Source organism: Cricetulus griseus (assembly GCF_003668045.3).
Source record: "Cricetulus griseus strain 17A/GY chromosome 1 unlocalized genomic scaffold, alternate assembly CriGri-PICRH-1.0 chr1_1, whole genome shotgun sequence".
NCBI classification, from domain to species: domain Eukaryota; kingdom Metazoa; phylum Chordata; class Mammalia; order Rodentia; family Cricetidae; genus Cricetulus; species Cricetulus griseus.
In genome coordinates this window covers 132,700,643-132,726,054 of record NW_023276807.1, presented here as the reverse complement: position 1 = coordinate 132,726,054, position 25,412 = coordinate 132,700,643, and the positions used below count along the sequence as shown (strand labels likewise).

The 25,412-nt window shown below is 37.9% G+C and overlaps 1 protein-coding gene across 3 annotated transcripts in view; it reads left to right on the top strand.

The window, feature by feature from the left end:
- Positions 1–25,412, top strand: part of Pds5a (PDS5 cohesin associated factor A) — a 100,193-nt gene that overhangs the window by 15,052 nt on the left and 59,729 nt on the right. For 2 of the 3 annotated variants that reach the window (XM_027390762.2, XM_027390760.2), the window contains exons 3-7: positions 14,257–14,460; positions 15,978–16,064; positions 16,520–16,617; positions 21,211–21,337; positions 22,533–22,613. In XM_027390762.2, coding sequence (XP_027246563.1) covers positions 14,257–14,460; positions 15,978–16,064; positions 16,520–16,617; positions 21,211–21,337; positions 22,533–22,613 — 597 coding nt within the window. Of the gene's footprint in view, positions 1–13,115; positions 13,306–14,256; positions 14,461–15,977; positions 16,065–16,519; positions 16,618–21,210; positions 21,338–22,532; positions 22,614–25,412 lie in introns of all 3 variants that reach the window. The other variant, XM_027390764.2, reaches the window with a different exon arrangement.

The following is a 25,412-nucleotide window of genomic DNA, read 5'->3' as shown; positions in this document are numbered from 1 at the left end:
TTTACACTACAAGCTACTGTTTATTATTTGTACCTGAGTTTTGTGGTATAATATTGATACTTGGAGAGGTGACTCAGTGGTTAAAAGTGCTTACTGATCAGATTCCAGCACTCATGTTGGGTGGCTACAGCCACCTGTAACTCCAGCTCCTGGGCATCTGGTACCTTTGGCCTCAGACACCCAAGGTGTGGGGGCACATTCCTCTAATCCCAGCTCTTGAGAGGCAGTTGTAAGAGGATCAGGAGTTCAAGGCCTGCCTGGGCTACATGCGATCCTGTCTCAGAAAAGTATACTCATTTACTAGAGGATTATCCTGTCTTTGAGTTTTAGAGCCCCCCCCCCTTCCTTAAGTGACTCTTTGCTTATCTGTTTAGTCTATAACTCTTTAGGGGGTGCTGGGCATGTCATTCAGTGGGAGAATCATTGTATTGAGGCCTTAGTTGAATCCTTAGATGCTGAAGGGAAAAAACAAACTTGTTTGTTGATTGATTGATACATGCCAAAAAAGTCAGGCTCTAGGGACTGAAGAGATAGCTCTTCAGTTAAGAGCACTGACTGCTCTTCTAGAGGACCTGGGTTCAATTTCCAGCACCCACATGACAACTCACAACTGTCTATAACTCTAAGATCTGACACTCTCACACAAACATTCATGCATGCACATAAATTAAAAATAAATTATAAATTATTGGAAAAAAGGAACACTTCTTGTCCTTGACTAGACTGGGGTTCAGTTCCCAGTATTCATTCACATGGTAGTTCACAACCATTCATAACTCCAGTTCCAGGAAGTCTTAACTCCTGTGGCCACCAGGCACACACAGGCATGCACATTTATACATGCAGGCAGAACACTCAACAATTAAAATTTTAAAAACAAAAACCAAGCTCTAAAGCTTATAGTGTACATTATTTTGCTTATATGTTCTAGGACAATTATACCTTATTTTGGGAAACTACTTATTTTTATTTTTGATGCAGGGAATCACTTAGTAGCCCTCGCTTTCCTGGAACTTTCTTTGTAGACCACGGTGGTCTCCAACTTAGAGATCTACCTCCCAATTAAAGGTGTGAGTCACCACCACACCTGACATTTTTTTTTTCCCCCTTGAAATTGGGTGTCACTGAATAGCTTGGGCTGACTGGGAACTTTGTAGATAAAACTGACCTTGGTTTCATGGAGATTGAAGGCTTCTTCAATCTGGAATTAGGTTCAATAGGTTACCATACCCAGCTTCCTTGTCTTTTTTTATTTGCTTTTCCCTGCTAAGAATCTTTTCATATGTTGATTAGCAGTTTGTTCATTTTTCTGGGGGGGGGGAGACTTAAATCCTTTGCCTATTCACACTTTTTTTTTTTGGTTTTTCGAGACAGGGTTTCTCTGTGTAGCTTTGGAGCCTATCCTGGCACTTGCTCTGGAGACCAGGCTGGCCTTGAACTCACAGAGATCCGCCTGCTTCTGCCTCCTGAATGCGCCACCAACTCCCGGTTCTGTTCACACAATTCTTAAAAAATTACATTTGCTTATTTGTGTGGTGCGGGGGGTGGGGTGGTGGTGGTGTTTCATATGTTGCAGCACACATGCAAAGGTCAGAGGACAACTTGATTTTCTCTATGTGGAGCAAATGAATTCTGGGGATTTCACTCAGGTCACCAGGCGTATTGGCAAATGCCCTTAATACTCTACACCATCTTGTAAGCCCTACTTGCCCATTTTAAGTGCATTTTTAAATCTTTTATTAGTTACAAGTTACATACATATTCTCTCTCTCTCTCTCTCTCTCTCTCTCTCTCTCTCTCTCTCTCTCTCTCTCTCTCACAGCACACAACACACACACACCACACACACCTTAATGAAAACATGCTGTTTCTTTTTTTTTTTTTTTTTGGTTTTTCCAGACAGGGTTTCTCTGTGTAGCTTTGGAGCCTATCCTGGCACTCGCTCTGGAGACCAGGCTGGCCTCGAACTCACGGAGATCCACCTGCCTCTTCCTCCTGAGTCCTGGGATTAAAGGCGTGCTACCGCCCGGCTCTCTGTTTTCTTTTGTTCTTTACTTTATTGGTATTATATCTAAGAAGCCTTTACTTTAACAAAAATTTATGTATGCTCTCACTTCTAATATTTTTCCAGTTTTAATTCCTTTCATTTTATTTTTCCACCTCCCTCTCCCCTTAAACCCTCTCCCCCGCCACCCCCCCCCCACGCTTCCAATTTACTCAGGAGACCTTTTTCCCCTTTCCTAGGCAGGTCTGTGTATGTCTGTCTTAGGGTCCTCCTTGTTACCTAGGTTCTCTGGTGTTGTGGCCTGCAAGCTGATTGTCCTTTGCTTTATGTCTAATATCCACTTATGAGTGAGTACATATTATATTTGTCTTTGTGGGTTTGGGTTATATCACTCAGGATGATATTTTCTAGTTCCGTCCATTTCCCTGCAAATTTTAGGATGTCATTGTTTTTTACTGCTGAGTAGTACTCCATTGTGTAAATGGTTGAGGGGCATCTAGGTTGATACCAGGTCTGGCTATCAGGAATAATGCTACTATGAACATAGTTGAGCAAATGTCCTTGTGGTGTAAGTGTGCATCCATCCTTTGTGTATATGCCCAAAAGTGGTATTGCTGAGTCTTGAGGTAGATTGATTCCCAATTTTCTGAGAAACTGCCATACTGATTTCCAAAGTAGCTGTGCAAGTTTGCACTCCCACCAGCAATAATGGAGTGTTTTCCTTTCTCCACATCCTTTCCAGCATAATCTGTCATCAGAGTTTTTGATCTTGGCCATTCTGACAGGTGTAAAATAGTATTTCATAGTTGTTTTGATTTGCATTGATCTGATGACTAAGAAGTTGAGCATTTCCTTAAGTGCTTTTTGGCCATTTGAGATTGTTCTCCTGAGAATTGTCTGTTTAGATCTGTACCCCATTTTTTAAAAATTGGATTATTTGGTCTTTGATACCTAGTTTCTTCAGTTCTTTGTACATTTTGGAGATCAGCCCTCTGTCAGATGTGGGGTTGGTGAAGATACTTTTCCATTCTGTAGGCTGCTCTTTTGTCTTGTTGATTGTGTCCCTTGCTTTACAGAAACTTTGTTTCAGGACTCCCATTTATTGATTGTTGCTTTCAGTGTCTGTGCCACTGATGTTGTATTTAGGAAGTGAAGTTGGGGATGGTGATACCTCCAGATATTCCTTTATTATACATGATTATTTTGGGTATCCTGGGTTTTTGTTTTTCCCTGTAAGGTTGAGTATTGTCTTTTTGAGCTTTGTGAAGAATTGTGCTGGGATTTTGATGTTGATCCTACCTATCCAAGATCATGGGAGATCTTTCCATTTTTTAGATGTCTTCAGTTTCTTTCTTCAAAGACTTAAAGTTTTTGTCATACAGGTCTTTAGCTTGTTTGATTAGAGTTACCCCAAGATATTTTGTTATTTGTGACTATTGTAAAAGGTGTTGTTTCTCTGATTTCTTTCTCAGCCTGTTTATCATCTGTATATAGGAGGGCTACTGATTTTTTTTTTTTTAGTTAATCTTATATCCAGCCACATTACTGAGGGTGTTTATCAGTTGTAGGGGTTCCCTGGTAGAATTTTTGGGGTCATTTATGTATACTATCATGTATAGTATATACATATACTATATGTATATGTAAATAGCAAATAGTGAAAGTTTTGACTACTTCTTTTCCAATTTGTCTAATTGCTAGAGCTAGAACTTAGTACTATATTGAATAGATACAGTGAGAGTGGACAGCCTTGTCTTGTTCTTGATTTCAGTTGGATTGCTTTGAGTTTCTCTTCATGTAGTTTGATGTTGGCTGTTGGCTTGCTTTTATTTTATTGCCTTTATTATGTTTAGATATGTTCCTTGTATCCCTATTCTTTCCAAGACCTTTATCATGAAGGGGTGTTGGATTTTGTCAAAGGCTTTTTTCATCATCTAATGAGATGATCATGTGTTTTGTTTTTTTCCTTCAGTTTGTTTATGTGGTAGACAGATTTTCATATGCTGAACTGTCCTTATATCTCTGGGATGAAGCCTACTTTGACATGGTAGATGATTTTTCTGATGTGTTCTTGCATTCAGTTTGCCGCTATTTTATTGAGTATTTTTACATCAATGTTCATGAGGGAAATTGGTCTGTAATGCTCTATCTTAGTTGTGTCTTTGTGTGGTTTGGGTATCAAGGTAATTGTAGTCTCATAAAAAAGAGTTTGGCAATGTTCCTTCTGTTTATATTGCATGGAACAATTTGAGGAGAATTGGTATTAGCTCTTTGAATTTCTAGTAGAATTCTTCGCTGAAACCATCTGGCCCTGGGCTTTTTTGGTTGGGAGACTTTTGATGACTGTTTCTGTTTCCATAGGGATTATAGGTCTATTTGTTATCTGGTCTTGATGTAATTTTGGTATGTGGTACTTATCCAGAAAATTGTCCATTTCCTTTAAACAGGTGTTTGAAGTATGACCTGATGACTTTCTGTATTTCCTCACTGTCTGTTGTTATGTCCTCCTTTTCATTTATGATCTTGTTAATTTGGCTATTCTCTCTGTCATTTGGTTAGTTTGGATAAAGGTTTGTCTATCTCGTTGATTCTTTGTATTGTTTTCTTTGGTTCTATTTCATTGATTTTAACCTTCAATTTGATTATTTCCAGCCACCTACTTCTGGGTGAGTTTGCTTCATTTTGTTCTAGAGCTTTCAGTTCTGTTATTCGGTAGTGTGGCTGTTTTCCATTTTCTTTATGTAGGCACTTAGTGTTATGAACTTTCCTTGTATCACTGCTTTCATTGTGTCCCATAGGTTTGGGTATGTTGTGCTGTCATTTTCATTGAATTTTAGGAAGTCTTTCTTTATTTCTTCCTTGACCCAGTGGTGATTCAGTTGAGTATTATTCAGTTTCCATGAGTTTGTAGACTTTAATTCTAACTTTAAGCCATGGTGATCCAATAAGATACAGGGGATTATTTCTTTCTTTTTTTTTTTTCTTTCTGTTGAAGTTTGCTTTGTTACCAAGTATGTGGTCAATTTTAGAGAAGGTTCCATGGGGTGCTGAAAAGAAGGAATATTCTTTTGTGTTTGGGTAAAATGTTCTATGGATGTCTGTTACGCCCATTTGAGTCATAACATCTGTTAGTTCCTTTATTTCTCTGTTAAGTTTCTGTCTGGCAGACCTGTCCAGTGGTGAGAGTGGAGTGTTGAAGTCTTCCGCTATTAGTGTGTGTGACTTGATGTATGATTGAAGCTTTAGTATGTATCATTTACAAATGTGAGTGCCCTTGTGTTTGGGGCATAGATGTTCAGAATTGAAACTTTATCTTGATGGATTTTTTCCTGTGATGAATATGAAATTCTTCATCTCTTTTGACTAATTTTAGTTTGAAGTCTATTTTGTTAGATATTAGTGTAGCTATACCAGCTTGTTTCTTAGGTCAATTTGATTGGAAAATCTTTTCTCAGCCCTTAACTCTGAGGTGATTAATGCCTATCTTTGTAGTTGAGGTGTGTTTCTTGTATGCAAGAGAAGGATGGATTCTGTTTTCATATCCAGTCTGTTAGCCTGTGTAGGTGAATTTTGTCCATTGATATTAAAGGATAATAATGACTAGTGACTGCTAGTTCCTGTTATTTTTGTTTTTGTTGTTGGTGATGGTATTGTGTGTGCGTTTCTCTTAGGGTTTTGCTGGTGTGGGATTATCTATTGCCCGTGTTTTTGGATGTAGCTAACTAACTTCCTTGGATTGGAGCTTTCCTTCTAGTACTTTCTGTAGGGCTAGATTTGTTAATAGATATCGTTTAAATCTGGTTTTGTCGTGGAATATCTTGTTTTATCCATCTATGGTGATTGAAGGCTTTTCTGGATATAGTAGTCTGGACTTGCATCCGTAGTCTGTTAGTGTCTGTATTGTGCCTGACCAGGACCTTCTGGCTTTCATTGTTTCCATGAAGAAGTCAGGTGTAATTCTGATAGGCCTGTATTTATATGTTACCTGGCCCTTTTGCTTTGCAGCTCTTAATATTTTTTCCTTATTCTGTATGTTTAGTGTGTTACAAGTTCTTGACAGGTGTCCCTTTGGGGTAGGGGAAAGTAGGTAGTTGTAACCCCCATCCCTGCCCCAGGGGAGGAGATTCACTGAGCTGGCATCTGCTGAGGTGATGTGGTTGCTGTTTATAAGTCCATGTCATCTCTCGTCAGACTATGATTCTGTTGTCAAGGTCCTCTGGCAGACCCAGGCTGCCTGCAGGAAATATGTACTGCTCGTGCTCTGGGCTAGCTGTCAGGCCCATTGAGGTTTAGTTATCCCACAAGGAGGGGACACTTTTCTTTTTCTTTCTTCCTTTTTTTGGGGGGGCGGGTATAGTCTATTTGGTGTTCTGTAAGCTTCTTGTACTTTCATAGGTATGTCTTTCTTTAGGTTGGGAAAGTTTTCTTCTATGATTTTGTTGAATATATTTTCTGTGCCTTTGAACTGGATGACGTCTTTAATCTCCTAATATTCTTAGGTTCGATCTTTTCATGGTGTCCCAGATTTCCTGGATATTTTGTGATAAGAATTTGTTGAATTTAACATTTTCTTTTACTTTATGTATGTGAGTGTTTGCTTGCATGTATGTATGTGCACTATGTGTGTCTGGTGCTCAAGGGGGTCAGAAGAGGATGTCCCTACAACTGGAGGTACAGATGTTGTGAACTACCATATGGGTGTTGAGAATAAAACCTGAGTCTTCTCCAAAAACAAGTGTTTGTGACTGCTGAGCCATCTTTCCAGCCTCAGTTTAAATTCTCAAATCCTTATTCCATTTTAGATATTTCTATGTATTTCATCTTAAGAGTCTAATTTAATTCTTTTGCATTAGACAGTCAGTTCTTATACCATTTTAAAGATTTTATATTTTTCCTTATACCATTTATTGAAAAGCATTTTCTTTCTCAATTGTTTTGACAGTTGTTGAAAATTAGTTTCTATTGAACAGATTTTCCATTCAGTTCCACTGAACTATATATATGACTTTGTTTGCATCATACCACACTGACTTGACTACTGTTGCTTTGTAATATATTTTAAAATCTGTTTGAATCCTTATACTTTGCCTTTTTCCGAGAATTCTTTTGGCTCTTCTGAGTTCCTTGCAGTTTATGGTCAGTGTGTCAGTTTCTGCAAGGCAGATAGCCAGCTCAGGTTCTGATGATTACTGAGTTGAATCTGTAGATTGGGAGAGCATTGTGGTCTCTTTAGTTTTTTGAGACAAGGTCTCATTCTGTATCTCTGCTAGTCTAGAAGGATCTGTAGATTAGGCTGACCTCTGACCCAACAGAGAACCACCCGCCTCTGCCCAGCAAAAAGATTATTATTTTTTTCTTCAATGTACTCTTCTGGCACCACTGTCAGGAATTAGATGACTGTTGCTGCCCTGTTTATGTTTGGCTCTTCTGTTCTGTTCCATTGGTCATCACATCTGTTTTTGTGTCACTGACCTGTTTGGTTTTTTGTTGTTTAATTTGTATGTGATTTTTAGGTATAATTTGAAATCAATGGTTGTATGTAATACAGTTGTAATACAGTTACTCTTTTTGCTTAGACTTGCTTTGGCTGCAGGGTCTTTTATATTTTCCCATTAATTTTAGGATTGGTTTTTCTATTTCTGTAAAACAATTCAATGGAATTTGGGATTGCATTGAATATGTAAATCACTTTGGGTAACATGACCATTTGTTTCACAGCATTAGTTCTCTGATCCCTAAGCCTGGAAAGCCTTTCTGTTTTAGGGCATCTTCTGAAATGTTTCTTCAGGGTTTCATAGTTTTTATTGTAGAAGTCTTTCACCTTCTTTATTAGGTTTATTTGTACGATTACAAATGTAATTTTTTTCCATTGTTTTTTAAGTGTGTGCTCATGGAGCGGAGAGGACAACTTGTAGGAGTCTATTCTCCCCTTCCTCCACATAGATAGATCCCAGGGATTAGATCAGGTCCCCAGCTTGGCAGCACATTCTCTTACACACTGAACATTCTGTCACTGAGAGAAGTCAGGGCATGACCTCAAGCAGTGGGAGGCTGAAGTCACCAAGGATTGCTGCTTACTGGTTTGCTAGCTCTGGCTTGCTTAGATGCTGTTACTCTATGGCTCAAAATGGGCTAATCCAGTGGAGGAAATTCTTCAATTGAGAGTCCCTCTTCCCAGGTAGTGTCAAGTTAACAAAACAGTAGTGCAACAACCCTGTACTTTCTAGTTACAGTCTTTTTTTTTTTTTTTTTTGGTTTTTAGAGACAGGGTTTCTCTGTGTAGCTTTGAAGCCTGCCCTGGAACTCGCTCTGGAGACCAGGCCGGCTTTGAACTCACAGAGATCCACCTGCCTCTGCCTCCGGACTTCGGGGCTTAAAGGCATGTGCCACCAATGCCTGGCTTAGTTAGGATCTTTACAGGCTACATTATCTTTAGAAATTTCTTTGCTACTGCTGTGGGCTGGTCAGTTTCTTACTGGCTCCTGAGGTCTACTAGCTTGTTCAGGGAAGAAGAAGGGAGTAGTAGATGTCCAAGTTGAGGGGTGTCTTCAAAGTACATCAGAGTGGTAGAAGCAAACAGCTCTGAGCGGATCCTGTACTGGATTTAAGGCTTCTGAGAACTGTGGGTCTCTATGGTAGTTAGGACTGTCTATTTTTTGACCCCAGAGCTATAAATCTTAGCTCTTTTTTCCCCCTGCCACCCTAGGTTGGTAGAGTTGGAGTAGTAATTTACAGACTGCTTCTACTTTTCTTATATTGTCTTTTTGTTTCCCCAAACTTTTGAACTGTTTTATCACTTCTTGTTGGTCCCAGTCTATGTCTTAGAATATAGTTTCTCTCTGTCTCTCTGTCTCTCTCTCTGTCTCTGTCTCTCTGTCTCTCTGTCTCTCTCTCTCTCTCTCTCTCTGTCTTTCTCTCTCTTGTAGCTTTGGAGCCTATCCTGGCACTCGCTCTGTAGACCAGGCTGGCATCGAACTCACAGAGATCACCTGCCTTTGCCTCCCGAGTGCTGGGATTAAAGGCGTGTGCCACCAATGCCCAGCCTTGTCTTTATCTTTTCTTTTCCAGTGTTTGTTTCTGTGACCATCCTTGTGTGATTATTCTATTAGAAGTATTTAAACTGCTTTAGGGTTCAGACATAGGTGGAATTTGTTGGATCATTGGACTTGCAGATATATTTAATTGAAAACACCAAAGTACGTTCTCCAAGTTATATTCCAGTCAGCAGCAAAGTCTGGATTTTCTATGGACTTAACAAAATCTCCCTGAGCGGATTGACAGAGTTCTTGTAGTTTACATTTTGCCTTAGTTCATGGTGGTTTTGAACTTATGATGCTCTTATGCCTTAGCTTCCCAAATATTCAGATCACCAATGTGTACTATCATTCCTGGCTTCTCAGACTATGTCTATTAAGGTATAATTAATATACAATAAATAGAGTATTTTGATGCTTTTTGGTCTTTGTGCTTGTTTCTGAGAGATTAAAACAAACTATAGTATTTCCTAAGTGAGGAAATCTTTGCCAGTGAGTCAGCTTTTGACAGCATAGGGGAAAGGGCAAGTGCATGATACAAGGGCTGGAGCTTTCAACCCTTGAGCTACCAGGAAAACCAGGGAGGCTAGAGATTAAGAAAGAATCTCACCCATTCAGAGGGACCCTGATAAAGCTGGACATCAAGGTTATGAGGAGCTTCCTGGTTGGTGAGCACAATGCTATACTAGAAAAGAGTGCCTAGATTCCTTGAGAACATGGAAGCTTTGCCTCTTTAAATCTTACTTTATACCAAGATCTTGCCTTAATGTCCTTTAAGATAAAACCTATTTATTCTTCTAGCAAATTACTGAACCTGAAGGAGTTATAGGAGAAATATTGTGTTTCCATAAATAAGACTTGTGGCTGGCATCTTCAGTGACAGAGGGGAGAAAAGTACATTTATTCATGTGTATGAGTGCTCTGTTTTCCTGCACACCAGAAAAGGGAATCAGATCCCATTACAGATGGTTGTTAGCTACCACTTGGTGGGAATTGAACTCAGGATCTGTGGAAGAACGGTCAAGTGCTCTTAACTGCTGAGCCACCTTTTAACTTGGGAGATCTACACTAACTCTAAAAAGTTATTGTCAATTGAGATATAGAAGACATTCACTCACTTGATTTTAGAGAATTGCTGTGGTGACATATAAGCTTTGATGTATACATATATTTAAACGTGTGTGTGTGTGTGTGTGTGTGTGTGTGTGTGTGTGTGTGTGTGTGTGTGTGTGTGTGTGTGTGTTTTCTTGGCATCACTACTACCATGATGGTAAATACCTGTCATCCCCAGGAACTTTACCCCTTTCTCCTTTAGTCTTTTCTGTTCTCTATGTCAGGCTTCATCTTATATTTTAAAGATTAATACATGTAATTGTCTCTATCATAGTCTTTTAATTGCCAATTAGCTTTCTTTTGTCTGGGTATACCATATGAGAGTATACCATTTTTCTTTGTTTTTTATTAAGGTCTTTCTATGTAACCTGGCCTAGAGCACTCCATGTAGAATGGGTGGCCTTGAACTCACAGAAATAACCTCTGCCTCTGAAGCATTGGAATTAAAGGCATGTATTACCATGCCTTACTGTCATACTGTTTTGTTTTGTTTTGTTTTTTCTTTTGAGACTGAGTTTCTCAGTAGCTTTGGAACCTGTCCTGGAACTAGCTCTTGTAGACCAGGCTGGCCTTGAACTCACAGAGATCCACCTGCCTCTGCCTCCTGAGTGCAGGGATTAAAGGCATGTGCCACCACTGCCCAGTGTCATTTACTTTTTGATGAACAGATATTTCAAATTTTGAGATAAAAAATACTTTTTTAAATTATGTGTAGAGTCTTTTGCCTGCATGTATGTCTTTGTACCATGTAGCATGAATTCTCTTTGGTCTTAATAATAAAAACTCAGGGTCAACTATCGGGGTGACAGCTGACAGATCAGAGAAGTAGTGGCTAGCCACTAGAGTTTTAACTCTACCAATGCTAAAACCAAAGGGGCAATCCTGTCTTGCCTTATATTCCTCTCTCCATCCAACCATACCCCTTCGTGTCTCCAACGTTTTAGTGCTGAGATTAAAGGTATGTGACTCCCAAGTATACTGGGATGAAAGGTGTGAGCCACCACAGCTTGGCTCTGTTTCTCCTTTAGATTGGATCAATTTCATGTAGATTGGATCAATTTTGTGTAGACTAGATCAATTTCCTGTAGCCAGGCTGGCCTTGAACTAACAGATCCATCTGCCTCTGTCTCCTGAGTGCTGGGATTAAAGGTGTGTGCCACGACTGCCTGGCCTTTGTGTCTGACTAGTGTGGCTAGCTCTGCACTCCTGATACTCATCCAAGCTTTATTTGTTACATCATAAACAAAATATCGACACAGTATCACATGTGTGCAAATGAAATGACACAGTCAGCTGGTTGCCTGGACAGTCACCCAAGGTTCCTCTGCAGTGTTAGGGCATTCATTTTTGGCTTACAGACAGAAACAGGAATTTTGAAGGACCATCCTATACTGTTTTGGCAAAGTTTGGAAAATCCTTTCCTTTGTGTCCTGCTTGTCCAGTTTGGACAATATACTGTCAGCAGTTGAGGCAAGGGCAATTTGTTTTCCCAGTGGCTAGCTTTTGCCACAAAGAAAACAAACTCCGTATTGGAGGGGTTTTTTGATGCCCACCATCCTTTTTTGAAGTAAATTGGTGCTGCTAGAAGCAGATGTGTCCCACTGCCATGAAAAGTCTTGGGTTTAGGTTAAGAAAACATGTTAAATGCCACATTCTGTAGGTCTCTAAAGTGTTTGAAGTCCACCTATTTATTACTATATCTCTGTATGACCTTGAAAACATACCTAACATGACTATAAGTTTGATAGTTATAGATGACTAACTACTACCTGTATTTCTTTATTATCCTAAATAGCGTTCAAGGACTAAAACTTTATATTTTTAAATGAGCTGCATAGGTATAATACCTTAAATAGAATAGAAACAAGTATAACAAAAAATTTTTATATCAAATATACAAAAATCCATACCATGTAAAATATTTAAAACTAGTAGGTTTTTTTTTGTTTTGTTTTTGTTGTTTCAAGGTAGGGTTTCTCTCTGTAGCTTTGGAGCCTGTCCTGGAACTCACCCTGTAAACCAGACTGGCCTTGAACTCACAGAGCTTCACTTGCCTCTGCTTCCTAAGTGCTGGCATTAAAGGTGTGTACCACCACTGCCTGGCTGGTAGTTGGTTTTTTAGCCTCTCTTTCCTTTTCAGAACTAGATTCCTGAATCTAATCTCCTTCAACTTTTTTCCTTACCATGACCAAAAACAACTTGTAACCAACTCCCCTAAATGATGACAAACATCTGTAACCCACCAAATGACCAAAAACCATCCACCACCTCCTGGGAATGTGGGCATTGTGATCTCTATACCATTTCCTTTTGTCTGGGGGAGCTAGCATCTTTAGGGGTCCCTGAAAAAAAATTAAGATAATTGTTATGTCCTGGGGGAAGCTTACAATCTTGGTGTGATGGGATAATGCAAGGCTTATCTGAAATTTTGGCTGGAGTCGTTTGTGAGGCTGGACCATTTCAGACAACAGCCTTGAAGCCTGGATGCAGAACTCCATGTCCATAGTTCATTTTCAAAAAGACAGAAGGGCAGCAACTCACGGCAGAAACTGACGTGGAGATCATGGAATAGTGCTGCTTCCTGGCTTGCTTGGCCTGCTTTGTTATACTATCCAGGACCATCTGCCTGGGGATGGCACCTGCCTCAGTGAGCTGACTGCTTCCACATCAATCAGGAAAGTGCCCTAATAGGCACATGTACAGATAATATGTATAGGTAAAACATTCATTCATATACTCAAAAATGAGGTAAAAATTGAAAAAAAAATATTCTTTCCAGATGAACCTTGTTTTTGTCAAGTTGATAAAATCTAGCTGGTTCAGTATGGTAGTTAGTCTTTAATGTTGCCCCAAATGGTATCTGTTTTGTTACATTCCTTGTGTAGTGTTTTCTATCATAGAGTAGGTATGATCTCAGTAACTATGAGGATATTACAGAAGTAACAGCACTTGCTTATTTGTAGCTACCTAGAGAGGCCATGGAGAGAACCTCACTTCTTTCGTGCAGTAGTACAAGTTAGAGCCACGAGGATATGATCTATTACTGAAACATCCTGCAGACTTATTCAAGGCTTCAGATGACATCCTTGTCTTGAGAAATTCCAAGCTGCAAACCATTTGGCTTTAAGCCATGTTTCTAATATTAACTTCATGGTAAATACATATTTATTGTTTCTAGGTGCTTCATTGGGAGGGAGGGTATTTTGTTTGGTAGCAGTAGATGAAACATATGCAGCATTTATATGTACTTTTAAAAGTAGAAACAAGATTGAGTCTTGTTATGTAACTCAAACTGTCTTCCAACTAGCTCTGTAGCTCAAGTTGGCCTCAAACTCAGTATTAGCTATTTATAACTAAAACTTTCCATTAGAAGTACAAATATATGAAACATTTAAATATGGACAATAAAATTTCAAGTGAAGATTTAAGGAGCCTATAAAATGTAAATGATACAAAGATGCTAAGTATATCAGTTGTGTATATGGGATAGAAACCTTTTTAGTTAAGTTACATTTGAGTAATGAGATCAAGCATGTTGAAATATACCTGTAGTTCCAACTGCTTGAGAATCCAAGGAAGATGTTGGGACCAGGAGTTTGGTTCTGCTTTGACAACTTAGCAAGATATCTAAATAAATAGTTCAATATGATCACTAATGGAGGTTTTTAAGTTCTTACAAGAAAATGTAGCCAGGTGTTGGTGGTGCCCGCCTTTAATCCCAGCACTTGGGAGGTTGAGTCAGGCGGATTTCTGTGAGTTTGAAGTCAGCCTGGTCTACAGAGCCTGTTCTAGTCAGGCTCCAAAGCCACAGAGAAACCCTGCCTCAAAAAACAAAAACATAAACAAAAACCAAAAAAGAAAGAAAATGTGTTGTAAAACAGATAAAGCATCTGAGTAATCTACAAATTGATTCTTCTTTTTCAGCATGTAGGTGTGGGTGTGCACGCTAGTGTGGTGGTTGGGAATGAACCCAAGACCTTGTGCTCTACTACTGACCTACACATCACCAGCTCCCTTTTCCAAGACTCATGAAAGAAAGGGAGGAGGGGAATCTCTTACTGGTTACTAAGTATTACAGGTTGATTTTTTTTTTTTCTTTTACAGATGGTAGTGAAAACTTTTATGGATATGGATCAGGATTCAGAAGATGAAAAGCAACAGTATCTCCCACTAGCCTTGCATCTCGCATCTGAATTCTTTCTCAGGAACCCTAATAAAGATGTGCGCCTTCTTGTAGCATGCTGTTTGGCTGATATATTTCGAATCTATGCCCCAGAAGCTCCATATACTTCCCATGATAAACTTAAGGTAAATACAGTGTTCACAAAAATAACATTACTTTTTATTTTGTCACATGGGCATGATTTTTGTTTATCATATATAGACATGGCTGGCACAGAATGTGGCTTTGAAAGGTACAGATCAGAGCTTGTCCTAGTCTGTTTGTATTTAACCTACCTGTTAGTCTCCCAGAAAGCCCACTCGGATAGATGGAAAGCATACATAGTGGCTTAATGATAGTTTGTGAAACAGCAATATCTAGAATTTACACATTGAAATTACTTTTCCCCTTACAGGTTATTAACTACTGGATATTCAGAACTGCTCATTTTGGTGGTTCTAAACAATTAAAAATATTGTTAAAGTGACCTATTGAACTGATTTTATATTATTTTTGAATAATTTGGGGGGAAATTGTAATCTTTGGACTGCCTTTTTACTATTTGTGTGTATGTGCCTGCATGAGTTTATGTACATTGCATGCATGTAGACACTGGCAGATGTAGGTGCTGGGAACCAAACCCAGGCTCTCTGCAGGAACAGCAAGTGCTTTTATCTGTGTAACCATTGCCTCCTTTTAGTACAATGAGTATCGCCTTCTCATCCCTTTGGTTTCTCTTTGCATACTTTCAGCCAAAATATTAAATGGGAGATTCCGCAAATAACAGTCCACAAAGTTTCAGTTTGATAGGACCATGATGAATAAGCTTGTTGTCATGCTTTATTCCTCTTGAGACTTGTGTCATCTGCTTGTAAGTCACTTAGTGGCTGTCTTTGTTACCTGAGAACTGGAGTAGTGTCATCTATACTTTAGTATACTTTTATAACTTTATTTTGTAACTTTTATAACATTGTTTTATTTTATGATTATTTTTGTTCATGTCTTACTGTGCCTCGTTTATAAACTATCATGAATATAAAAAACCAAAATACATGTAGATTACATGCATCCACTATGAGGATTACAGCAAAACAAGTCACTTTGTGCCATATAAATGCTGTTTTGAATGAATGAAAATGTCTAAAGAAAACTTACTGAGGAATAAAGCACCATCATCAGTCCTTAGGTCAATGCTTGGCATTTGTTCCAAATAGCCTTTTGTCACACATCAAAATTGAAACCATGGGCTAAAAGCAACTTGCTTACATGTTGGAAGTAGTAGTGGAAAGATTCATTAAGCTTCTTAAAAATGAAGATAGTAGTTTTCTATGCTGAAATGTAGATGGTGAGTGACCAGAAAGAAGCTCTGCCATAGAAGACTATAGTAAGATAAAGAATGTATCTTCTCAAATGAGAAAATGTAAAGTTTTACTTCCAAAAGTTGTTTTGTTTGTTCTAATCTTTCCCAGTCATTTAAAATAATGGAATAGGCTGTCCCACAGCATTCAAATAAAGGGGATCTTTCTTTATTGTAGTTTGTAATTAACTTTAAATAGCCATACCTCTATATGTAGTTATAGATATGTACTTAGTGTATTGCAAAAATGACAAGTAATAGTATCTAAGCTAATATCTTTTTCATTTTTTTTTATTTCTTTAACAGGACATATTTCTTTTTATTACCAGACAGTTAAAAGGTTTGGAGGATACAAAGAGTCCACAGTTTAATAGATACTTTTATTTATTAGAGGTAACAATAAATACTTTATTTAATAAATATAATTCCATGTAGTTGCAAATTCTTAAAATTATAATGTAAAGTGAAACTTTTATACATAACTTAGTTAATAAACTCTTAAAATGTTTCCTCCTGTCTTAAAAAGATAAAGTATGTCTTGTGAAAACAACATTTGATATTTTACTTTCATTCTTAATCTAAAAATGAATTTTCACAGCTTCTGAGATTTTATATCGTATATGTATATTTGTAATAACTCCTAACTATTCAGTACTTTCCAACTTGAGAAAGTTTATGACTCCAGTTACGTCTTTAAAGACTGGAATGATTTGTAATTTTGTACATTGAATCTTTGTAGTCTTTACTATAAATAGTTCTACTTGTAAAAATTAAATTGTATTAGTTGCTTTTGTGTAACAGTTCTATGTATATGTGATTAACCAATTGTTTTTATTTATTGATTTAAGAATTTAGCTTGGGTTAAATCATATAACATCTGCTTTGAGTTGGAAGATTGCAATGAAATTTTTATTCAGCTTTTTAGGACTCTCTTCTCAGTAATCAAGTAAGTTTTTTTTTAAGTCTTTTTTATTGTATGCATTGAAGTGTCATATACTCTAATATAAACTAAACTCTCTAGATTTTTAGGAAATTTACTTTCTAAGAATATTACAAAGGGGAAAATAAACAAATCCTGTTGTTTGAAAGCTGTCCTTACCAGTATTTCCTTGAGATAGGAACTACTTTATAGCTCTGAGAGACCTGGAACTTATGTAACCAGGTTGGCCTCAAACTTGTAGTCTTCTGCCTTAGCCTACTCAGTTACACTACCTCTTTAAATTTATGGTATAAATTAATTGGTTGATTTTATGTGTCTTTTTGTGCATTTGAGGCCTGGTGATATTAGAGGATCATAAAACAGTCCTTGGAATTTGTTTTAAAAAATATTTGAAAATTTTGTGTGTGTGTGTGTGTGTGTGTGTGTGTGAGTGAGTGTGTGTGTGTGTGTGTGTACATTGATCATATTCACATATTCATCCTTAGGAAACCCACCTTCCTGTCCTCTTATTTTTCCTCCTTGGTAACCCACTGAGTCCTGCTGGAATATTTAAGTATTTTGTTGGCTTGACCTTGTGCAGGTAACCATAGAACAGTGAAGTTCATCAGTACAGTGGCATCCACAGCATTCCTCCTCTTCCTGCTCTTAGATCCTTTCTATCCCCTCCTCCAGGTTGTTCTTCCAGTCTTGGTTGGGAGAGGGCAGTCAATGGTAACAGGTGTTTCATTTAGAGCTGACACTCAAACAACAAGAGTAATCTCAGCACTTTGCCCAGTTAGGAATCTGCGCTAATTGTTTTCTGGCCAAGGTTCAGAGCAGCACTGACCTATAGCTATAAATAAACATTTAGGGCACAGTTTGCCCGAATGTCCATTTAGCAAAACAACAGGAGTCGCACCAATTATCCCCAGGGATTATGAATTTCAGAGCCATGGGCTTTTGACCAGATTAATTATACTGAGCATGTATTCTCTCCTTGGAATAGACCTCAGATCCAGTCAGAAAGTGGTTGACTACCCTCATAATTTTCACTTCACTATTGTACCTGTGGGTCTTGTCAGTTTTGCCTCATTCAGGGTTCACTACTGTATAATAACATTGGTGACTATTCTCTCCCAGCTGCTTTCATAGTACCTTCTGTCACTATGAAACTAGCTATTAGGGGAGAGTTTTCATATCAATTCCTACTTGATTTCTCTAAATGTCTTGCAACCAAAGTATATGTGTCTCCAGTGGTAGTTAAATGGGCAATCAGGAGCAGTGGAAATAGTCTTTGTTATGGAGTGTGGGGACATTCTTGGGCCTCGATGAACAGTAACTCAAAAGGAGGGTGAAAACACCTTATTTTGAAGAAACTTACTAGTAAGTTGCAATGGCATCATTGAAGTGTAAATGGCATGAGACATGAAACAGTGAAGTACTTGAATGTGAGTATTCTGTGTGTCATTTATGTGGACTAGAACAGATTAGTCCATTCACTAACTTTGATAATGTCTATTTTTTGGATGGAAGTATATATGTGAGCATGTATGTATATATGTAACATGTATTTTGTGCTGGGACGGAATCTAAGGCACATTTGCCTAGATCCTAGGCAAATGCTCTACCACTGAACTATCATATGCATTGCTTAAATCAGCTTTTCATAGAATGGAAAAACTAATAGAAAAAATCAGGAGAGTCTAAACTGATTTCAGTCTAGTAGTTTTATTATTTGTTCATATCCCAATCTTTGAGATGTGCTTTAAAGTATTATATTATATGCAAATATGTATTGTGGATTTTAAATTCTCTACCACATTAAGGTATATAGGAAGAAGCAGTTGAAATTCATTTTATTAATTAATTGTATCCAAAAGAATTAATCTTTCAGTATACACCTCTGTAGGGGTGCATATTAGAGAGTGCATTTCTAGAACTTTTTTCTTTCTCCTTTGGTGTAATGAAGATTTGATACTAACCTAAAGTAAACAGATTTGGTTGTTCTAAAGTTAGAAGTGGCAGCATTTGGATTATAAAAAGCTTCCTGTGGTATTTTACTGCCAGTAAACCACTGGAATAAGTGACAAACTTTTGTGTTAATTAACTTTTTGTGTAAACAAAACATACGAGGAACCTGATGGTATCAGAAGCCACCATTTCCTGCCCATGATTCTGCTTGGCAGTTTGTCTAGCCTGGATTCTGTGCTGTGTCTGTAGTTATTTAACAGGACACCTGCCAATTGGTTGAAGTAATGGAAAAATAAAATCACATGTCTTTCATCACCCCGCTTGCTGGCCCCTGCATCTTCATACACTGAATAGACTTCAAAATTTTAACAAAAGCCAAGTTCTACAATACTAGAACTTGGCAGTCCTTTAATAGCTTCTGTCATATTGGCTAAGCAAGATATATAGGCAAACCCAGATTAAAGGATTGGTCAGACAGACTCCATGGACGGAACACCTTCGTAATGTGATGTACAGGAACAGTGTGTGGGGGGATTACTCGGTTGATAAAGTGCTTGTTGCACAAGCATGAGGACCTATGTTTGAACCACAGGACTCTTGTAATCTCAGTGCTGGATAAGTAGAGATGGGCAGAAATCTGGGCTCTGTAGCCTGCCAGCCTATTTGGTGAGTCACAGTGAGATTCTCTTCTACTTCCCCCCAAAAGTTGGTGGCTTATGAGGATTGACACCTGAGTTCCGTCCTGTCTTTAACACATGCTCAAATGGATTATTTATACACTATAAATGTGTACATAGACACACATCAAAAAACTGAATAATTTAAAAGGAACAGTTTGTAACCATTGTTTTTATTGTATCACCATTTCATAGGCTTTCCTTTGGAAATTTATAATTACTATCTCCTATAACCTTATCTATACAAAACTGCTGCAGCTACTTTGAAGCCTTTTTCTTTGTTAACTCATTTCAGGAAATTGGTTGTGATATATTATAGAACTTTTCTTCTGGCTTTGGTTTGGTTTGGTTTGGGATTTGTACTTGGGGCTCTGGGCTTAACTTCTTTTGATTACTCTTCCAAACTCTCATAGGAAGACCAAAGATTATTCAGATGGAAGGAACTTTCTTACCTGATGATCATATTAGGTACTACTTTGGAGTTTGATTTCTGAGTAATTCTTTGCTCTCTGAGCCTCAGCTCTACAAACTTTATTCTGTGTGCTCTCCGGGGAGAACCCTTCGGGTCTACTAGGGCTGTCTTCCCTGGAATAATTTGTTTTTGAGACAGAATCTCACTGTGTATCCCTGGCTGGCCTAGAATCCATTATGTAGATCAGGCTGGCCTTGAATTCACAGCTATTGGCCTGCTTCTGCCTCCCAGGTGGTGGGATTAAAGCTTGGCCAGGAATAATTTTTTAGAGACTCTTTCATTTGTCTTCCTTGTACTCTTTCTTTCCTTCTCTTCAGGATATATGCATCTGAGAACTAAGCACTCAGGTGTGTGTGTGTGTGTGTGTGTGTGTGTGTGTTTATTTTTTTGCATCAAGATGAATATATTTTTCTCCAACTCATCCCCCTGCCTCACACAATACACAGACATATTGAGAACTATGCCTCAGTTGTCCTTCATAGTTGGCATTTTATAAAGTGTGTAAGATATTTTGGAGGGTACACATGAAAGGACTGTCTTTCTTTTTGGGGAGGGTTGTTTTTTTTGTTTGGAGCAGGGTTTCTCTGTGTTGCTTTGGAGCCTGTCTTGGAACTGGATCGGTAGACCAGGCTGGTGAAAGGACTATCTTTCTAAACATTGTAGAAAACTGTAACACTGTGACAATCCTTCCCCCCACCTTTAAAAGCTTATATGTTTTCATTCATCATTAAATACTAGATGGGTTGATTACTTTTTTGTTGTTGTTTCAAGAAAAATTTTAAAACACTTTAGATAATTCATGCTTTCAATTGTTTTAAACATCTGTATTTATACTGTAGAGTATAGTTACATCATTCTATAGACTATACATTTTAAAAGGATTACTTTATTGTGAGCATATGGGTAAGTGACTTGTAGAGAATACTACATGAGAAATTAGGGTGATGTTTGTTTAGAGTACTATTTAATAATATGGTTCAGTTATCACAGTAGGCTGGGGGTGGGGTGAGGGGAGTATGACAGTTGAAATTCCTTTACCATTGTCAGCATTGTTCCCTAGAGTAGAAATTCTTTAATACCTGAGATTGTTATTGTTTTGTTATTGTTTATGTTTATGTTTATGTTATGTGGTTGAATCTAGAGCTTCATGTATGCTTAAAAGTGCTCTACCACTGAGCTGTATTTCCCATCCTTATTCTCTGCTAGAGAGAATCTTGCGCATTTGTTCAGCCAGCTTTATGCTGATTCTCCCTTCTTAGTCTCCTGAGTAACTAGGATTATAGGTCTTTGCCACAAGGTGCTTAGATTATTGCTTTAAACTGGAAATTTTAACTGGCATGATGACATTTAGGAGGGCAAAGAGGTGCAACCCGAGCATGAGGTCAACCTGGGTTACATAGCAAGACCTTATCAATAGCAAACAAAAAAGTATATGAAAGAAAACAGACCCCAGGGAACTTTGTCTTTCTATATGCCTTAATTATTTTCCCTTCTTTTTAGCAATAGCCACAATAAGAAGGTACAAATGCACATGTTAGACTTGATGAGTTCTATCATCATGGAAGGTGATGGAGTTACTCAAGAATTACTGGATTCTATTCTTATCAACCTCATCCCCGCACACAAGGTCTGTATAGTATCAAGATATTAGAGATCAGTTTACTTAAAGAAACCAGTTACTGGCTTTTGCCCATTTACAATTTTGTATAATTCCTATTCTGACCCTTGAATGAGTCATATTAGTCTTAAATCTATTATCTTTAAAAGATACATTGTTTTAAATACTTAAAAGTTTTTTATTTGCTTTGTTAAAATATGTATGAGTATTTTACCTGCATGTATATTTGTGCACTATATGTGTGCAGTGCCCACAGAGGCCTGAAGAGGGCCTGGAGTTACAGAGTTGTGAGGCACTTTGTGGGTGCTGGGAATCAAACTCCTATGCTTGTAACAGAGGCCAATGCTCTCAACCATGGGCCTCAGAAATACGTTTCTAGCTTCTTTTTGAGAGGTACAAGATGAATAAGATTGAATCTATTTTGTAGTTGAGAGATGTTAACAGGTGTTCTTTAAAACAATAATTTTTAAAAATAATAAATTTTTAAAATTATATATGCCATGCCCACCATCTTTCTTAGATCCTTTAATTTGTTATAGTACATTGGGATTTAAGAATAGTATTCATCACTTCAGAAACAGGAGATCTGGGTGTGATGGCTCACACCTTTAATACACTTGCTTGGGAAACAGGCAGACAGATCTCTGAGTCCAGCTTAATCAATACAGTAAGTTCCAGGCCAGCCAGTGCAACATAGTGAAACACTGTCTCAAAAGGAGGGGGTCATGCAAGTAAAAATATGGTTGATCAAGGGCCTTCCCTACCCTTTCTTTTTTTGTGGTTTAGGAACTTGAATCTAGGGCCTCATAAAAATTAGATGATTAGTCTACTATACTACTGAATCACTTCCCCAGAACTTTTCAAGAACACATTGATTAAACAATGAAATATTTAGCATTTGGGTTTGGGGAGGGCAGCTTGTGTGTAGTTAAGTTCATGTTGGCTGTCATACAAACTCAAAGGCCTTAACATCATTTTTAGTTTAGTAAAGCTTTATACAGGTTGGACTTTTGGCTACCTGTCTAATGTATTTTAATGTTTGATTTGTTGAGTTCATTTGGCTAGTACCTTCTGTGTAAAAACCTTGAATGGAATTCACTTAACTTTTTTCCTATTTTGGTAGGTTTGAATACTTAACTGTTCAAATGATGCTGTCTCATCAATTCATCTATTCATTTGTAGCTTTGCATGATTTGTTTTTCAGAACTTAAATAAACAGTCCTTCGATCTTGCAAAAGTCCTGTTGAAAAGGACAGTCCAGACTATTGAAGCATGCATTGCCAATGTATGTATTTCTGTATACTTTTATTTCAGAACTCTATGATTCGTGGGGTATTATGTGAATTTATTAGAATCATTTATATACAGATATATTTCTCATATAAACAGTTTTATTCAGATGAAATATGAAAACTTACATGCAAATATGACCACAATTGGAAAAATGTAGCATAACCATAAAATGTCTTTAAACTGGCACGAGTGATAGATATTACTTTAAAAACTAACTACATTTCTTACCCTTCTGCATCTGTATTCTTGCTTGTCATATCCCTCCCAAGTACTTGAAACTTTTACTTTGTCTTTGTATCTTTTCCCTGCCTTTTGCAAAAGGGTCTCATTATATAGCCATGGCTGGCCAAGAACTTTCTAGGTAGATCAGACTGGCCTCAGAAATCTGCCTGCCTCTCTACCCTTTGGATCTCTGTCTTCATCTGTATATATTTTCCTCTTTGTGTTTTCTGGATCATTTATCTAAAACTCTGTTTCTTTAGTAGATGTTTGTTGTGGGGAGCTGGGGTCAGAGGATAACCTGTAGGATCAGTTCTGTTCTTCCATCACGATCGGGGAATCAAACTAAGCTCATCAGGTTTGGGCGCAGGTGACTACCTGCTGAGCTAGCTCTCCAGTCTTATAAATAACTGTTTTTAAAACATTCGTTGATAGCTAGACAGTGGTGGCACATGCCTTTAATGCCAGTATTTGGGAGGCAGAGGCAGGTGAGTGTCTGTGAGTTCAAGGCCGGCCTGGTCTACAAATCAAGTTCTGGAACAGCCAGTGCTATACAGAGAAACTCTATAGGGGGACGGGGGCAAACTTTGACACACACACCCCCACACAAAAGCACATATACAAGCATGTGCATATATTAATTCCTGTAATAGAAAATTTTTAATTAAACATAAATCTGTTCTGTCAAAAGATAGAATTTGATAAAAATAAATAATTTTAAAATTAAAATTTATTACTTTAAAACAGTAATTCTTTTACAAATTTACTCATGCATATCTATTGTCTTTTACTTTTAGCTCCATTAATACAAATGAGGGAGGCAAGGGAAGCAGAAGGAGGGGTGAAGGAGAATTTTGGTAAAATGAAATAAAAATAAAAAAATACAAATGGATTTAAATTGACACATAGTTATTTCCCTTATTGCCTTATATTAAAGGTTTTATCAGTGTTTTTCTTTACAAGCCATCTTTGAGAATGCAACACTATTGTGGAATTACCTCCTTATATATAAAAAAGAGGGATTATTAATTTAAATTGTATAAAATTGCTATGTCTGTTATTAAATTAATAACAAGGTAGGCTACCATGAAAGTCCTGTTCTCCATTCTCAGAAACAACAGTCAGTAGGTGTTAGTATTCAGGCATCTGTACTGGCCTGTCCTTGGGGGTTCTAACAGGATATGCCCTCAGCTGCAGCCACTAACAGCACCTCCTGTGCATATTCATTATGTTCCCATCCTCCTATATTTCTCTCCCTGTCTCTGTCCTCCCCTCCTTCCTCTCTCCTGCTGCTCCTGTCCCTGGAGGCTAGTCTTCCCTTTCCCTTATTTATTTATTTATTTATTTATTTATTTATTTATTTATTTTCAGGGCAGGGTTTCTCAATGGCTTTGGAGGCTGTCCTGGAACTAGCTCTGGTCTGGAACTCACAGAGATCAGCCTGCCCCTCCCTCCTGAGTGCTGGGATTAAAGGCGTGTGCCACCAACACCCTCCCCCCTTCCCTTTTTTTACGATTCCTTTTCCTAATAAAAAACCCCTCAGCTTGAACTCTGTTGCATGTCATCTTTCTCTCTTGTGCTGCTTTTTAAAAATTATAACAAGTTCTGATCCATTTTCAGAAGTATCACCCCATGCTTATTTGTGTGTATATGTATGTTCTTTTATATGTATAGGTGTTTTGACTATGTATGTCTGTGTACCATATGTGTACCTGGTATCCATAGGGGTCAGAAGAGGGCATCAGATCTCCTGGGACTTGAGTTACAGATGGTTGAGAGCTGCCATGTGGGTGCTGGGAATGAACCTGAATCCTGGAAGAGCAGCCAGTGCTCTTAACCCCTGAGCCATCTCTCCAACTCCGACTCATAGCTTTTCTAAAGAAATACATATAACTTTATGATGTTCAAAACAAATGCTGATTTTCATAGAACTGTGTTTTTAAAATTTTGAAATCTAGTTCCTGGCTAGAGAGATGGGTTAGTGGTAGAAAGTGCTTGCTGTTCTTACAGAGGACCCAAAATTCCCTTCCTGACACCCATGTCTAGTAGCTCACTCACAACTACCTATAACTCCAAATCCAGTGGATTCAGTGCCCTTTTTTGGCCTCCATGGTTGTACACTCAGAATATATACACACAAATGAAATCTATAAAAAGTTAAAAACATTCTATATGTATATAGGAGGGGTGTGTTTGTGTAAGTGACTTGTGATTGTTTTTCCTACAGTATTCTTTTATGTATCCAAGTACCTCTGGGGGGTGGGGATATTTCCACTTAGTTTCCTTTGGAGACCAGAAAATAACATCACATCACTTGGAACTAGAGTTACAGGCAGTTATGAGCCACACTTAATGGATTTTTGGAAAGTTAATTGAGTCTTCTGCAAGAGCAGTCCATTCTCTTAATTGCTAAACCCTTTTTAAATTATCAACTAACTTTCATGTCTTCAACCTTAGTCAAAATGTATTTGACTTTCACTAGACATCACTAAACTCATAGGAAAAATATCAGATTGAGACTTTATAAATTATTTTGCAATGCTGAGTGATTGATTTATAAGTGTTCTTCTAA